General features: G+C 45.0%; 1 protein-coding gene across 1 annotated transcript in view; it reads right to left on the bottom strand.

The window, feature by feature from the left end:
* The window catches only part of LOC126358212 (uncharacterized), a 350,213-nt gene that overhangs the window by 27,778 nt on the left and 304,574 nt on the right, over positions 1-17,861 (bottom strand). The window contains exons 2-3 of the mRNA XM_050007529.1: positions 16,780-16,847; positions 4,634-4,766 (exon numbers count right to left, since the gene is read on the bottom strand). Of these exons, the coding sequence (XP_049863486.1) occupies positions 4,634-4,766; positions 16,780-16,847 (201 nt within the window). The remainder of the gene's footprint in view (positions 1-4,633; positions 4,767-16,779; positions 16,848-17,861) is intronic.

Genomic DNA, 17,861 nt, shown 5'->3' with positions numbered 1-17,861 from the left:
AGGATAAAAATCGTAGAGGGAGACCAAGAGATGAATACATTAAGCAGATTCAGAAGGATGTACTCGGAGATGAAGAAGCTTGCACAGGATAGAGTAGCATGGAGAGCTGCATCAAATCAGTTTCTGGACTGAAGAGCACAACAACAACGACAGATCTTAAAAAGCTTAAATAATCAACTCAAACTTTCCTTACCTTCTTTCAGAGCTTTTACAGAGATCGTGCACTGTAACTAAGCGGTTCGTGTTAACTCGCTGATGAGCGTACTTTGGACAATATTATCGTCTTTGACATTTATGGACCCCCTGATGAGTTCATCTGCTGCTTCGAAGTAAATAAAGTTATACCTTTCATCAACTGCAGCCGCTGATGCCATTTTCTGTATCATAAACCAGTGATTAGAATTTAATTTGTGAGACAGTGAGGTTAGGTGTAACATGGGTTGTCAAGGGCACCCTGCAGTGACGCCTGGGAAGACATACACTGGTAAGCTAAAACATTATGACCACTGCCCACGGCGACGTTGAATGTCACCTTGTGGCGTTGCGGGCACGTGACGCGGTAACAGACGTATGTAAGTGGCGCAGACGCACGCGGGGTGTCACCCTAGCGAGGATATGGGCTGCAAACGGAGAAATCTATTGAGATAAGCGACTTTTGCAAAGGACAGATTATTATTACGCAGATCCTGCGAACGAGTATCTCTAACGCGGCGAAGCTGTTCGAATGTCCACGTGCTACTGTCGTGAGAATCTACGGAAAGAGATAGACGGATAGTGAAACTACCACTGGACGCCAAATGGTTGGACGTCCACGACTTTTCACAAAACGCGGGATACGGAGACTCGTGTACCTGTAAAGTAGGACAGATAGTGATCTGTGACATCTATGCTGAAAGAGTACAATGCTGGTGCACGCACAAGTGTTTCGGGGCATACCGTTTATCGTACATTGTTGAATATGGAGCTCCGCAGCAGACCACGCCAACGTGTTCACATGATGATCCACCGACATCGTCAATTCGCATGTTGACCCAACGACATCGTCAGTTACGTGACCATCTGCATTCGACCGTCGATCAATAGAAACGTGTCAGCTCTTCGGGTGAACCACATTTTTACTTCTCTTGGTGATGCAAAACGTGCAGCACGCTAAGGAACCAGGTTGGTGGGAGTAGTATTATGCTATAGGAGACATTCTCCTGCACTTACATGAGATCAACCACCTGCATCCCTTCATGTTTGATATCTTCCCCAGCGGCGATGTCATCTTTTAGCAGCATAACTGTCCGCCTCTCTGAGGCGGAATCGTGTTACAGTGGTTCGAGGAGCACTATAGAAGAGTCACGTTGATGTTTCGATGACACAATTCGCCTGGTGTAAATCCTATGGGAGCCATCTGTGTCGCTGTCGGGCGCCACCACCGCGTCAGCGGCCCGTTATTTACGCAAATTACATTATCTGAGCGTGGACATCTAAAGCCACGTACCCCATAAACCTATCAACAAACTGCCGAGTCTCTGATAAGCAGAATCAGTTATGTAGTTCTTTCGTTCCAAAGACGGACAAACAAGCTATTAACCAGGTGGTCATAATGTTTTGGCTCATCAGTGTGCCAATAAAAAATGCAGCAATGCCGAATGAAATGGAATTATGTGTCATACCTATTGCTAATATTGTACTACACTACGGGCCATTAAATCTGTTACACCACAAAGATGACTTGCTACAGACGCAAAATTTAACCGACAGGAAGAAGATGCTGTGATATGTAAGTGATTAGCTTTTCAGAGCATTCACACAACGTTGGCGCCGGTGGCGACACCTACAACGTGCTGACATGAGGAATTTTTCCAACCGATTTCTCATACACAAGCAGCAATTGACCGGCGTTTCCTGGTTATTCGTGGTTGTGATGCCTCGTGTAATGAGGAGAAATGCGTACGATCACGTTTCCGACTTTGATAAAGGTCGAATTATAGCCTACCGCGATTGCGGTTTATCGTATCGCGACCTTGCTGCTCGCGTCGGTCCAGATCCAATGGTTGTTAGCAGAATATGGAATCGGTGGGTTCAGGAGGGTATTACGGAACGCCGTGATGGATCCCAATGGCCTCGTATCACTAGCAGTCGAGATGACAGGCATCTTATCCGCATTACTGTAACGGATCGTGCAGCCACATCTCGATACATGAGTCAACAGAATGAGGACGTTTGCAAGACAACAACCATCTGCACGAACAGTTAGATGACATTTGCAGCAGCATGGACTATCAGCTCGGGGTCCATGGCTGCGGTTACCCTTGACGCTGCAACACAGTCAGGAGCGCCTGCGATGGTGTACTCAACGATGAACCTGGGTGCACGAATGACAAAACGTCATTTTTTCGGATGAATCCAGGTTGTGTTTACAGCATCATGATGGTCACGTCCGTGTTTGGCGATATCGCGGTGAACGCACATTGGAAGCGTGTATTCGTCATCGCCATACTGGCGTATCACACAGCGTGATGGTATGGAGTGGCATTCGTTACACGGTCACCTCTTGGCCGCATTGACGGCACTTTGAACACTGGACGTTACTTTTCAGATGTGTTACGACCCGTGGCTCTACCCTTCATTCGATCCCTGCGAAACCCTACATTTCAGCAGGATAATGCACTACCTTTCTGGATACAGAAAATGTTCGACTGCTGCCCTGGCCAGCACATTTCCAAGTCTCTCACCAATTGGTGACGTCTGGTCAATGGTAGCCGAGCAACTGGCTCGTCATAATACGCCAACCACTTCTCTTGATGAACTGTGGTATCTTGTTGAAGCTGCATGGGCAGCTGTACCTGTACACGCCATCCAAGCTCTGTTTGACTCAATGCCCTGGCGTATTGAACTAACTTGTTACGATTTTCATATTAATGCTCCAAGAGGCATCGGGTTGAGGTCCAAATGTGACAGAGTTGTGTTTATCTATCATCCTAGTTAATAATTAATGAGGAAGGTTTTTGTTCATACGAAGATTCTTCGTACACCGGCTATACATCAAGAGGCAACTAGACACGAATATCAGGTCGAAGTGTTAAACACAGCGTCACTGCAGGGCTTTATGGTTAATATTGACAATACACAGCATATGTATACAACAAAAAGTGTGCCACATTCGTTCGACGACACTCGCGAGGAAGCTCTACCAACCAGTCTCAGAGGAATACTTTATTTCCAAAGAAACGACTTGCCGTTGGCTCATTCACTGCTGAAAACATTCGTGCATTTGTGAGTGACATGCTTCGTTTCAACGAAAGAGCTCCATGCAATTATAATGTGACCATTTTACATGTAGATTGTTTAGTCTTATGTTGTCCTGACTACAGTAAAGTAGCGGTCAATCGCCAAATATTGATCTGCCTGAAAAAATGTGCACGGCTTTAAGTATTCTTTAGCTTTATATGTAAGTCGGTTAGTTATCCGATACAGGCTCAGATTAGGCGAGGGTCGGAGAGTGAATCACTCATGGGTTCCTCGAAAGAGCCATCTCTAAATTCAATTTATTTAACGGTGGTACGAAAAAACTAAATCTGTAGGATCTTAGAGACGTTTTAACCTCGCAACAGTGATGCACTGCTAACTGGAACAACTGTTCGCGTTCAGATGAATGCCATTATATAAAACACCCTTTGGATTTATGCAAGCCAAAGCCATTATTGTGCAAAAAGTAGCGGGACTTTACGACGACGACCTGTTGCCACAGCTGACTGATGTCCCGTTAGTGACCATGCTTTACTCAAGTCGTCAATTATTATGGTTTCTGATTACAAGTCTACATTCAGTTACTGATTCGATGATATTTTAGATACTCTAAGAAACAGTTAAATGAAAATGAGACAGGTTAAAAAAAGGCAAGGGAAATGTTTATTGTTTCAAAAGCAATCGCCATAATTTTTGATACATTTATCCCACTGTGAGACTAGATTGTCAGTCCCTTCATGGAAGAATCTTTGCGCTTGCGTATGGCACCATGAATGTACCCAGGCGTCTACCTCATTGTCCGAGGCAAACCGACGAATGTCTTCCTTCATGGCCCCAAAAATGTGGAAATCGCATGGGGAGAGATCGGAACTGTAGGCATAATGTGTAAGGGTTTGACAGCGAAATGTGTGCAGCATAGTCGTATCAACTTCGACAACACGTAGGCGGACATTATCGTGCGACAGGATGATACCATCCGTCTGCGTTTCTTGGCATTCAGACTCGATGACGCGCTACAATTTTTGCATTGCGCCCACTTGCCGCTGTGCATTAATATTAGCGCCGTGTTTCAGAACTCAAAGAGCAACGGCCCCTTGCAGTTAAAGAAAACGGTCATGATGACTTTTTCGGAGCTGGCGTGTACGGCTTTGGTTGTTTTCAAATGGGGTGAGTCCATGTGCCCTCATTGTAGGCTCTGACTTTCGCCTCAAAATGAAAACACCATGATTCACTCTCGCGACAGTACGCGACGGTAAACGATATTCTTCGTCGCGATACCGTTCCAAGTTTTTAGATGATCACACCGCTATGATTTGTGTTGTTGTTTATTTAATTACCACCCAGGTTTGTACGTTTTGTACCATTGTCAAGTGATCAGCACCATGAGAGAACTCACCGGTGAAGCCGCCGCAGTAGAGCTCGTTGTCGTTGTAGTTGACGGGTGTCAGGTAGCCGAACCTCCACATGGAGTTCCTGGCGGGCGGGTCCATTAGGCGGGCGTGCGCCTCCACTCCAGGCTGCAGGGCCACCTGCGGCAGAGAGACATCCATCATCGTCAGTAAGCAATAGACCAGCTGGAACAGGTCGTGCAAAGTTAAGCGAGCGCGACACACCGGACTGCTGCCGAGTGATAAGGCATCTCAGGCCGCTTCTCCACAGCACACTAACAGTTATCATTTTTGCAACATTCTAATCATCATTACATCTTACCATAAGTGACCAATTTACGACGTACGAAGTAAATCATAATTTCCTTTACCAACAAACGCCAGTAATTCATTTGCGATCGGGCTCTTCATTTACATTTAGCAATATTCTTCCTTGCTTTTATACTACGTTAACACTAATACGGCACATGCATCCTCAATAATAAACGTACACCGAGTGTTTAAAATTAAACATCCCCTATTCAATACGTTATAGCAAGGAAACTAATTAACGTACAAGTACCGCAGTTTTTAGAATTCATACCCAAAGTATGGGGTGCAAGACTTCCATGCGTCATTACGACAGCGTTCAGTTCCAACTAGGCCCACCAGGTGCCGTGATCAGTCATCGTGATTCACAGTCTCAAACACCTGACCAGTCGCATTGCACTTGTTGGCGTGTCAACATGAGCTTTGACAAAAGGAAATGGGCATTGTGGTGAAGCTCTGTTATCAAAACAACTTAATGCTGCAGCTGCATTTGAGAATATCGCCGGCTGAAAGGATTATGGAAGGGTCCTCTTTTCCCACCTGCTGTGCGAAGCATGATGAAGAAGCTCGAATCAACTGGAGAATTGGGCGTCGCTCCGGGAAGAGGCCGCGACCGGTTGCAACACAGGTGGCTGATGATATCGCTGTTGCTATGGCAGACAACGCTGCCGGAATTCCCGATCATCAGGCAGCGAGCGAGGCGTGTGACGCCAGTTGAACATCCCGCGTCCACTGTACGTAATGTGCTTCGAATCGTTCTCAAATGGTATCCGTACAAGATCCATATCGTACAGCAGCTTGCACCACAGGACGCACGACGACATGTTAACTTCGCTCTCCACTTTCTCGCAAGGTCTGAAGTTGATGAGGGCTGGCCTTGGACCAACCTTTAACAGACGAAGCTCATTTTCCTCTGAGAGGTGACCACACAGAATATCCTAGTGTGGGGATCTTCGCCTCCAGTCACTGTGCATGAGGTTCCTCTGTATGGTGAACGTGTCAATGCATGGTGTGGCTTCACGGTTACGTTCATCATTGGCCAATTATTTTTTTAACAGGTTGGCGCTCAAGAACCAAAGACGTATAGTGTGGCTGGCCAGTGTTACTGTGATGCCAGCATGTTATATCCGCCCTACAAGAGAGAGAGACGCACTGAACTCAAGAGTTCTCATGCAAGATGCGGCCCCACCGCACATCGCTCGTGAAGTTCGCCTGTTTCTCCATAACATATTTGGGAACGATCGAATTATCAGCCGATTGTTTCCAAATGTTTGGTCGGTACGATCACCTGATCTCACTTCCTGTGATTTCCGGTCGTGGGGCTACCTAAGGGCAGGGTTTATCAGGGGAACATTCACACTTGTTCTGATCTGAAGCGTAGCATATCAAGAGAGGTAGCCAGAGTACCTAGGGATATGCTTTTCTCTGCTGTACTGAATGCAATCCTGGGCACTGATGGGAGCCATACCGAGCTCCTTTTGTAGCAGTAATGATACCGGTATGTAATGGTATGATGTACTGTAGCAGAACATTAAAAGTGTTCCAATTGAACTGATTCTGCAGTGTTTCTCTTCTTCATGTCCTTGACATTAATGCTACCATGTTTGGGCCTTGTACGGCAAATAGTTCCCATGTTAGAACGTGTTGAATAGGGAACGTTTAATTATAACCACCCTGTACTACGCTATACAGGAGGAGGAAGGTAAAGATGCGCCGCCCCAAATGTACTCATTATGAATAAATAATCGTGTTTATAAATTATTTGTACAAAAGTAAGTTTTAATTATGAAAAATTAAATAACTTACAGAAATGTTTGTTATAACACTACCTGCAGTGTTTCTTCAATTTTTATTTACAAATGTTCAATGTTTTGTAACTCGACAAATGTTCCACCCGTAATCAATTTCCTGCCAAATCCTATAAGCAAGACTTGATGTATGGTGGCAGCTATTTGTGTTATCCGTTGTCGCAGCTCTTCGACGTTTTCCGGAAGCGGAGGAACATTCACTCTGTCTTTAATGCGTAACCTCATAGACAGAAGTCCATTGGGGTTCATTTAGGTGATAGTGGTGGTTAGGATATTATTCCAACACGTCCAATCCAAGTCGGCTCATTCCTACGGAGATACTCGACAACTTCACCATGATGTCGTGTTACACGATGTTGGAAAATTAATTCTATGCCCACGTCCTGTTGCAACTGAGGCATTAGATAATGTTCAAGCATGTACAAGTACGATATGTCGTTTATAGTTGACTCGGCAAGAAAGACACGATACCTGTGATATACATCCAGTTTCGGTGGAACGATAGTAGCAATTGATAGCAGTTTTTGTTTGAGGTCGTGGCTTGTGATATTAACCCTGAATTGTCTCTGAACTGTAGAAGCGTATTTGGATTCATGAAACCATGAACAACAATGCGCACACTCTGCACCGTTATACGGCTCCACGATGACTTTTGCAATAACTCATTCGCACAAACCATCTAGCGGGATCGTCGGGAAATAACAGCGTTAGGTGGGAATAAAATTCGCATTCAATGCGGTGTCAGACATTTCTGTAAGTTACTTACCCTTCTCAAAATTAAAGCTAACTTTTGAATAACTAATTTATAAATATTCCGTATATCGAAGTTCAGTTTTGTAAGGTATCAGTCAAATCCAACACCTTCCATGAAAACCCTGACATGATAAGCAAATCCAGTAGTATGTCACATAGCTCGGAATAAATCGTGACATTAAATTAACCAAAGTAATACGAGTAACGAGTGAGCAAATGAAATACCACAGACTAACACAAGAATGTCTAAATGCATGTCGTACCTTCCCACCGTGAGACCGACACAGTTCCGAGGGGAGAAACGAGAACAGAAGCCGAGAGCAGAACCATGTTAAGCTAGAAGGCCCTACGATAAGGGACAGACTGGACACCCACGTCGCCAGCTAACCACTAGCGCACACCACCCGCTGTTTTTAGCGTGAGACTTTTTCGCGTCTCTGTTACGTCAAGGACCACCTCCCAGCCTATGTTAAAAGCTAGAACCCTCCAGAAAAACAGTATAGATCTTACTATAACACAAAAAGGGCCACTACCACCCGCAAGTTTTAGCGTGAGACTTTTTCGCGTCTCTGTTACGTTTCAAACTTTAAAAACATTGCCCCACCACGCAAAGTATAACGTTTCTCATTGGATAGACAATTTTTGTAGGCGGAGCTTAAGGTTAACATTGAGACCCTGATTGGTCAGATGAAAACACAGCTAGATAGTTTTTTTAAACCAACTTCGGTAAATTGTAGTAAGGAGAAGTTAGGGAGGAGTTGCTTCCGAAATGGCGAGGTGAGCGGAGCTGTGCTGCCCGCCGCTGCCCTGACGCTGCCTAACACCGACAAGGTAATGAACGCACGCGATGCCGCATTTTTGAGCGCGTAAGGCTTCACTCAGAACTGCAGAAGTCTCATCTGTTACACCTTTTTGCGTGATACTAGTGTCCATCGTCAATTAAAGCTCATGGTGTTCACATTTGCCACTTGAAGTAAAAATCTGAAACGCGATGATTTTTCTGTTATATAGTTATTGAGAAGCCACATCAGCCGCTGTAATTTACGACAAGTTAGATAAGTAATTAAAGATAATTAAGCGTCACTGTAGACCATTTTGATAGTTTTCTCTTTTGTGAAACTTAAATTAAACCTAGATTATAGATGTGATATGGCATAGCGATCGATTGTAGAACTTGGAAACCCATTCAGGGAATATTCGATCACATTTTTGTTGAACGCAGTTGGTTTTTACCATCCTGTATTAAAGCATTTCCTTTTATCAATAGTGCAATTTATAAACGATGTTTTGTGAGTAGAATAAAATTTCCAATGGTAAACGTAACTGCTTTTTCGACGTTATTTTACCAGCTAACTAAAAATAAGAAAGCCTTGAACCCCTTCCACTAAATTTAGTTAGTATTAAGATTCTTTTACAGGGAGTGCAGTGGAGCTGACGCTGAAGTCACTAAGTATTTGGTTATATCATCGCTAGTCTCACTGAACTCTTCTGAATTCTACATGTCATGTGTGGTCTGGTGTCTCCTTACCAGCAACAGGTCCCAGGTTCAAACTAGTCAATTCCCTAAAAAACACGCTCAGAGCGTCGTTGCGCGAAAGTGGTAGGGAGACACGATATAGAACAATCAGACACTACCATGAATGTTTAGAGTTTTCGGTACGTTGTAGCAGTGAAGTACGAGATTTTCGCAAATGATTATTAACATTTACAGCTGACAAATTGTGAAACCGACTTTGTTTTCGATGACGTTATATATTAATTCCAGTGGTATTGGAAAAACCCATCCAAGAGGGCTTCAGTGACATACCATGTGTGGAACTTGGTCATTTACTAACAAGATAAAAACGCTGAAGACCTTTATCCATCCGAAAGGATGAAACTTGCCACAGATGTCCGCCCTACCAAAATGAAAGGAAACACAAAGTTCAGGAATAGTTCGTATGTTACTGAAGCTGTCGTACCAAGTGCTCAGAATTGTTACGTCGAGTACTGATAACTGCTACAAATTGATGCCAGAAAGAGAATACTGCTATTCAGGCCCACACAGCACAGGCCCGTGCTATAAGGCATTTAAAGTCTTCACGAATTCCATGTAGAAACCTTTCTTTACAAAAACTGACGTACGGTCTTCTACCTGCGTAGTCAGATTATGCGATGGATAGTTATCATATTTTTCGCATTTTACAGATGTCAGTATATAACACCGTAAGCTGCTGCTGACACCCGATAATTGTCTTAGACCGTAACCGTCGCACTTCAAAGAATAATTTAAACAGCAGCTAATTGTGTTATGTAAGTGTAATATAAGTTTATAAGAGCACAAAGAAATGAAATCTAAAGGTGGTACTGCACGATATAACCAAACAAGGTTATAACTGTAGAAATACACGGTGTCTTTTCTAAGTGTCGTCATGCGCTTTCTCCGACGTTTTGGCAGATACCTGAAATTTCATTTTTGCAACGTGCAGCTGGAGTCAGTCCAAACGGATACACCTCATCACGTCTTTCATGTGACGCCCAGCGCCGATAGAAAGCGTTGGTTTCTTTCCCGTTACAAACAAAATTGTTTTTAAAGTGGAATTTTACGTGGCCATTCGACAGAGCGGTTCCATATTAGTCTAGTGTGATGTTCCTTTTATCGATGTGAATTAACAGCGACATAAAAACACGAAAAGTAGCTGTCACTCCCATCAGCAACAGCAGCGCCCTGACGCACGCTGACTGCTACCGCCTTGCAGAAGTCGCTGCTGGGGTACTTATTATCCTTCGTATTTTACGGTTCCTGTTACACATATGAATGAAAGAAATAACGCAGTAGAGCTAGACTAATGTGGGATAGCTCTGGCGTATGAGCACGTACTATCCCAAATAAAAAGTCCCTTTGTTTGTGATGTGAAACAAACCAATGCTTTCCACCTACGGTGGGCACCGTATGAAAGATGTGATCAGCAGGATTTATTTGCGCTGACTCCGCATACACGTTGCACGAAAGAAATTGCATATATCTGATGAAACGCTGAAGAAAATGCACATGAAGACTCGTAGTAGAGAAACCTGGTGTATGCAATCTAGACGGCCAGTAAAAACTTTGTTCTACAACTAGTTATTTTCACTTCACACAAACCTTTTGTGTTTCCCCGATGGCCGATCCAATTATATCCAAATGTTCTATTAAGAAAGTACGAAATCGTCTGTGTAGACAGGCCAGGATACTCACTATGTTGGTACCTCATTGACTCCTTTATGTGCCTTACCATAGCTGCGATAACATACTAAATATGGAAGTTAAATACACGGACTAGTGTTGCTGCCGGCAAAAAGTGGTCTCCCGCGGAGAGTTTGAACATTTTTCTTTCAGTTGGCGTTTTACCCACCTTGAGCTCGAAGGGATACTGTTATATGTCACTCAATCTTGCTATAGGAATCGTCCGTAGGAAACTGCGCAAACGTCTCGGCGCAAAACACAAAGTGTACGTGTGGAGCAACGAGTTAGCCTCAAATTTCGTGAAAGCAGAGGAAAACTGCTACACGTTGTAATTCCTCGTTAAGAGAAATGTACGGAAATGAAGGATTATCGCAGACACAACCTCTTCACTGGTTCTAAAGCTTTATGAAGCGACTTGAAACGACCGAAGGTGATCTTCGTTCTAGACGAGCATGAGTATCAAAAAACAGTGAGAATATTCGTAAAACTGATTCGTCCAAATCCTTGTCTGACTATATGAGGTCTTTCTAAAATCTCGGGAATAAACAGAGAAAGTGTGCGCCAAATTTTGCGTGAATCATTCAACATACACAAAGTTTGTCCAGAAATGACGCCATTCTGCCGGCCGATACCGTCTTGCCCGTAAAGGCATTTTTCGAAACACCTCACCATGTTGAACCACCCACTGTGACTATTTTCATTTCGTTACGTCAGATCAGCGTTGAAGGGGACAAGATTTGACAGCGTGAAAGCGGTGGAAGCAACAGCTGACAGAAGCGGACTTACAACACTGCTCTGAACAACGGAAAATTCGTATGGAACGTTGATGGGATCGCCCAGAAGGATGCTCAATGATTTTTTTGCAACACCAGTCCGGTTATTTAACTGACACATCCCATATCTGTTAGGAACGTTAGATTGCTGCCATATCAATAAAACAGTTAACAAGGATGCGGTTGTCCAAAATCTCTCATATTGACAGAACAAAGTCGTCAACGGAGGATTAACGAACGTTGGCCTGGAAAATCAGTCAGCATGACTGAGGTTTCAGATTGTTGTCCCCACCGTTTCAGGTGAAATCGAGCCTTAGTCCCTCATTTATGACTCACGAGATATGACACATGAACACTTAAAATATGGTAGCGCACAGTACCAATGCTTATACCGGTCACGGACAGACCGTACACACGGCTTCCTTCCCTTAGGTTAACTGACAGCTGAAGTGACAAGAAAGGGAATCCAGGCATAAGACTAACCGTAAGTTTGCCAGATGGAAACAGCGAACTCTGTACGACGGAATTAACGGTGACAAAGACAGATTTCATTCTGTATTCTTCCAGGTTATTTACAAGCTTCTTACTATTTGCAGACACGGCTTGTGAGTGTCTTGCATTGTCATGAAACAAACCGCACAGTTCCTCTAACACGTTTGTGACGTTCGCCATGTGTGGAAACCATATCCACTGTTTTCACTTACGTATACATTATGAAAGAGTGATAAGTTTCACGAACGGGCTGTCTGATCGCTGCAACAGCAGAGCGTAGATTATTGAGCTTTAATCGCAGTGGTAAGTGTACATGTCTTATATGAATTACGTATTTGCTTCTATCTGGTACAACAGCCTGATGATGGGACCATAGTGTCCGGTATTATTATCTTGGTATAAGTTGATCAAGTCCCACACATGTAGTGTCGTTAAAGTCCTCTTCCCAATGCACATGAAAAGTCTCGCTTATTTGGCTACTTTATTGTTTTTTAATTATTTTATCGCAGTTTTACTCCCACCCTGAGACCAATTTCAAAATTTGCATGCTATTAGCTGATTAGTTCCAGCTCTGGAATGATAGCTGCACTTGTTGTTTGACTTCTTTATACCATTTTTGAAATATGAATTACATATCTGGACTATGAACTACACTCCTGGAAATGGAAAAAAGAACACATTGACACCGGTGTGTCAGACCCACCATATTTGCTCCGGACACTGCAAGAGGGCTGTACAAGCAATGATCACACGCGCGGCACAGCGGACACACCAGGAACCGCGGTGTTGGCCGTCGAATGGCGCTAGCTGCGCAGCATTTGTGCACCGCCGCCGTCAGTGTCAGCCAGTTTGCCGTGGCATACGGAGCTCCATCGCAGTCTTTAACACTGGTAGCATGCCGCGACAGCGTGGACGTGAACCGTATGTGCAGTTGACTGACTTTGAGCGAGGCCGTATAGTGGGGATGCGGGAGACCGGGTGGACGTACCGCCGAATTGCTCAACACGTGGGGCGTGAGGTCTCCACAGTACATCGATGTTGTCGCCAGTGGTCGGCGGAAGGTGCACGTGCCCGTCGACCTGGGACCGGACGGCAGCGACGCACGGATGCACGCCAAGACCGTAGGTAGGATCCTACTCAGTGCCGTAGGGGACCGCACCGCCACTTCCCAGCAAATTAGGGACACTGTTGCTCCTGGGGTATCGGCGAGGACCATTCGAAACCGTCTCCATGAAGCTGGGCTACGGTCCCGCACACCGTTAGGCCGTCTTCCGCTCACACCCCAACATCGTGCTGCCCGCTTCCAGTGGTGTCGCGACAGGCGTGAATGGAGGGACGCATGGAGACGTGTCGTCTTCAGCGATGAGAGTCGCTTCTGCCTTGGTGCCAATGATGGTCGTACGAGTGTTTGGCGCCGTGCAGGTGAGCGCCACAATCAGAACTGCATACGACCGAGGCACACAGGTCCAACACCCGGCATCATGGTGTGGGGAGCGATCTCCTACACTGGCCGTACACCTCTGGTGATCGTCGAGGGACACTGAATAGTGCACGGTACATCCAAACCGTCATCGAACCCATCGTTCTACCATTCCTAGACCGGCAAGGGAACTTGCTGTTCCAACAGGACAATGCACGTCCGCATGTATCCCGTGCCACCCAACGTGCTCTAGACGGTGTAAGTCAACTACCCTGGCCAGCAAGATCTCCGGATCTGTCCCCCATTGAGCATGTTTGGGACTGGATGAAGCGTCGTCTCACGCGGTCTTCACGTCCAGCACCAACGCTGGTCCAACTGAGGCGCCAGGTGGAAATGGCATGGCAAGCCGTTCCACAGGACTACATCCAGCATCTCTACTATCGTCTCCATGGGAGAATAGCAGCCTGCATTGCTGCGAAAGGTGGATATAAATGTACTAGTGCCGACATTGTGCATGCTCTGTTGCCTGTGTCTATGTGCCTGTGGTTCTGTCAGTGTGATCATGTGATGTATCTGACCCGAGGAATGTGTCAATAAAGTTTCCTCTTCCTGGGACAATGAATTCACGGTGTTCTTATTTCAATTTCCAGGAGTGTATATGTAAGCATTTAGGGGCTATTTTTGTATCAATGTACTACATGTTGCTCTTGTACTTTTTTTAGGACCACAGCAATATGTTGCATGCATGCTATTGACACTAGCAGATTATCCTGTAGTTTTATGTATGTACTATTTTTTATCTTTAAATTTTTAAACTTTTTGTTCTTGAATTTTAATGTTGTTATCTAACTTCTACTTGTTTGTGATATGTTTTTCTGTGCACCCTTCTGAAGAAGGGAACTAAGTCCCTAAAGCTTAAGGAAATAAAACTTATTTTTGCAACTGTTTGCTGATTATCTTGATTTTTAAAACTTATATAGTTTCATTAAAATGCCGGTCTCATACTTCAGCACTAAAAACGTTAAAAACTGCGTCTGTTAGTCAGATAGTTCGCAATATTTTCCTCAATAGATTAGCGACAACCACACCCTGTATTCCCTCGCTCCAATTATATTTTGAGTGGCCTGTATTAGCTGCCTCTCCCAGTATAAAATGTAATATGTCAACAACATGGACAGTGCCAAAAAAATAGGTTAAACTATTTGTGTAAGTGCAAACAAAAGTTATTGAAAATTTCTGGCAGAGGAAATAATTTCTCAGACATTTAAACGAGAAACTTGTTTATTACTACTGCGATCGCTAATTCAATTTTCTTCTAGGTAGAGTCAAGACAATGATTTGCATAACTGAAAAAAAGTTTAAGAACCACCAACTCACAGTAGTCTTTCTCAAAAAATTTCGACAACCAGTAAAGCTCTACAGAGCAAACGTGAAATTTTAATTTAAAACTATTAGCTCGATAGTGGTTAGACCTCGTTACCAATCGTTCGCAGGTTTTCACAATTTGAAATGTGTCAGTCTAGAACATTCTGAATGTGTCTACATGCTCACAACTAAAAGCTGTTCAACTTTTTTACATTTTCGCCTAGTTTAGTGTCCACGCGTCTGCCACTTACCGAAGAATTGTCAACATACACTCCTGGAAATGGAAAAAAGAACACATTGACACCGGTGTGTCAGACCCACCATACTTGCTCCGGACACTGCGAGAGGGCTGTACAAGCAATGATCACACGCACGGCACAGCGGACACACCAGGAACCGCGGTGTTGGCCGTCGAATGGCGCTAGCTCCGCAGCATTTGTGCACCGCCGCCGTCAGTGTCAGCCAGTTTGCCGTGGCAAACGGAGCTCCATCGCAGTCTTTAACACTGGTAGCATGCCGCGACAGCGTGGACGTGAACCGTATGTGCAGTTGACTGACTTTGAGCGAGGCCGTATAGTGGGCATGCGGGAGGCCGGGTGGACGTACCGCCGAATTGCTCAACAAGTGGGGCGTGAGGTCTCCACAGTACATCGATGTTGTCGCCAGTGGTCGGCGGAAGGTGCACGTGCCCGTCGACCTGGGACCGGACCGCAGCGACGCACGGATGCACGCCAAGACCGTAGGATCCTACGCAGTGCCGTAGGGGACCGCACCGCCCCGCCACTTCCCAGCAAATTAGGGGCAATGTTGCTCCTGGGGTATTGGCGAGGACCATTCGCAACCGTCTCCATGAAGCTGGGCTACGGTCCCGCACACCGTTAGGCCGTCTTCCGCTCACGCCCCAAAATCGTGCAGCCCGCCTCCAGTGGTGTCGCGACACGCGTGAATGGAGGGACGAATGGAGACGTGTCATCTTCAGCGATGAGAGTCGCTTCTGCCTTGGTGCCAATGATGGTCGTATGCGTGTTTGGTGCCGTGCAGGTGAGCGCCACAATCAGGACTGCATACGACCAAGGCACACAGGGCCAACACCCGGCATCATGGTGTGGGGAGCGATCTCCTACACTGGCCGTACACCTCTGGTGATCGTCGAGGGGACAGTGAATAGTGCACGGTACATCCAAACCGTCATCGAACCCATCGTTCTACCATTCCTAGACCGGCAAGGGAACTTGCTGTTCCAACAGGACAATGCACGTCCGCATGTATCCCGTGCCACCCAACGTGCTCTAGAAGGTGTAAGTCAACTACCCTGGCCAGCAAGATCTCCGGATCTGTCCCCCATTGAGCATGTTTGGGACTGTATGAAGCGTCGTCTCACGCGGTCTTCACGTCCAGCACGAACGCTGGTCCAACTGAGGCGCCAGGTTTAAATGGCATGGCAAGCCGTTCCACAGGACTACATCCAGCATCTCTACTATCGTCTCCATGGGAGAATAGCAGCCTGCATTGCTGCGAAAGGTGGATATACACTGTACTAGTGCCGACATTGTGCATGCTCTGTTGCCTAGGTCTATGTGCCTGTGATTCTGTAAGTGTGATCATGTGATGTATCTGACCCCAGGAATGTGTCAATAAAGTTTCCCCTTCCTGGTACAATGAATTCACGGTGTTCTTATTTCAATTTCCAGGAGTGTATAATATTAAAGTTACCGCAGTTTTTATTGTCATTTCAGGTAGTCCTTTAACAGGAAGGTGAATTTCCGCCCATAATATGCCAAAATACGCTGATGACGAGGTTGTGACACAATAAGAATCTCAGGACTCATAAATTGGAGTAGTCGGTGTCAGGCTTCATCCATTGACTTTATTGTAGACGTGGTAAACAAAGACGAAACTGTCGTATTTGCGGCCAGCATTCGACTAAACGATGAGGCAGAAGAAGCAATATCGGACGAGCAAAAGAATTCTATTGCACCGAGTTTCTGAAGATGTTCCCTTGGAACTAAACAGTAAGTAAACTACGCACCTGAAGCAACAGCAACGCGACGACTAGGACCGTATGGTGCCGACTGCTATGGAGGTGCATCGTGGTTTCTGAAATCAAAGAAAATGATTGTTTGGTAAATGGCAAAATATGAAGGACAATTTTAAGATAAATTACAACATAATATTGATAAAAGGCATGACGCACAGTCTTAAATATATTTTTTGACAGCGTGTATTGGAATTAAATTAATGATCAGTTTCGATATATCACTGATGACAAACATTATCTCAAAATATAAAGCAGGAAAAATCTTGATAGGACAGGTCGTTACCGCCTCTGGTCAGTGGGCACCTATACCAGTTACACAATGCTAATGGGTGCAGTCGTGATGAAAGGAGATTCGGACTTTCGATTCCTCATCATCGAGATCTTCGCCGAGAACGCCACCGTATAATTCGAACACAGAAGAGGATATGGGCACATTATGTGCAAGATGTATGAGACACGGGAAATACTCTCAAACATGAAGAAGCCTGTAATAAGTGCAGCTACAAAGAAGGCAGGAGGCGACAGTTGCGAACACTATAGAAACGTCAGTTTAATGACACAAATTTTTTACTGAGGGATGGAAAAACTGGCAGAAGCGGACCTCAGGAAGATCAGTTCGGGTTCCTCTGAAATTTAGCAATACCCGAGGCAATACTAACTCTACGATTTGTGTTAGAAGATAGGTTGCAGAAAGGCAAATCTGCGTTTAGAGCATTTGCAGATTCAGAGAAAGCATCTAACAATGTTGACTGGAGTACACTCTTTGAAATATTGAAGATATCAGGCATAAAATGCAGGGATACAGGGAACGAAAGGCTATTTCCAGTTAGTGCTAACAGTGAACTGCTGTTACATGGTCGAAGGGAAGGGAAGCTGTCGTTGTGAAAGGAGTGAGACAGGGTTGTAGCTTATCTTCTATGTTATTCAACCTGTACGTTCAGTATGCAGTGAGGGAAAACAAGGAGAAATTTGAAAAGGGAGTTTGAGTTTAAGGAGAACGATCAAAAGCTTCGAGGCTTGCCAGTGACACCAATAGTGCCATATAGAACGAAGAAGTTGGAAAGGTGTTCCAT

Source organism: Schistocerca gregaria, chromosome 1 (genome assembly GCF_023897955.1).
Source record: "Schistocerca gregaria isolate iqSchGreg1 chromosome 1, iqSchGreg1.2, whole genome shotgun sequence".
NCBI lineage: Eukaryota > Metazoa > Arthropoda > Insecta > Orthoptera > Acrididae > Schistocerca > Schistocerca gregaria.
Note: the sequence above shows the minus strand (reverse complement) of the source record. Positions and strands in the feature narration are given on the sequence as shown.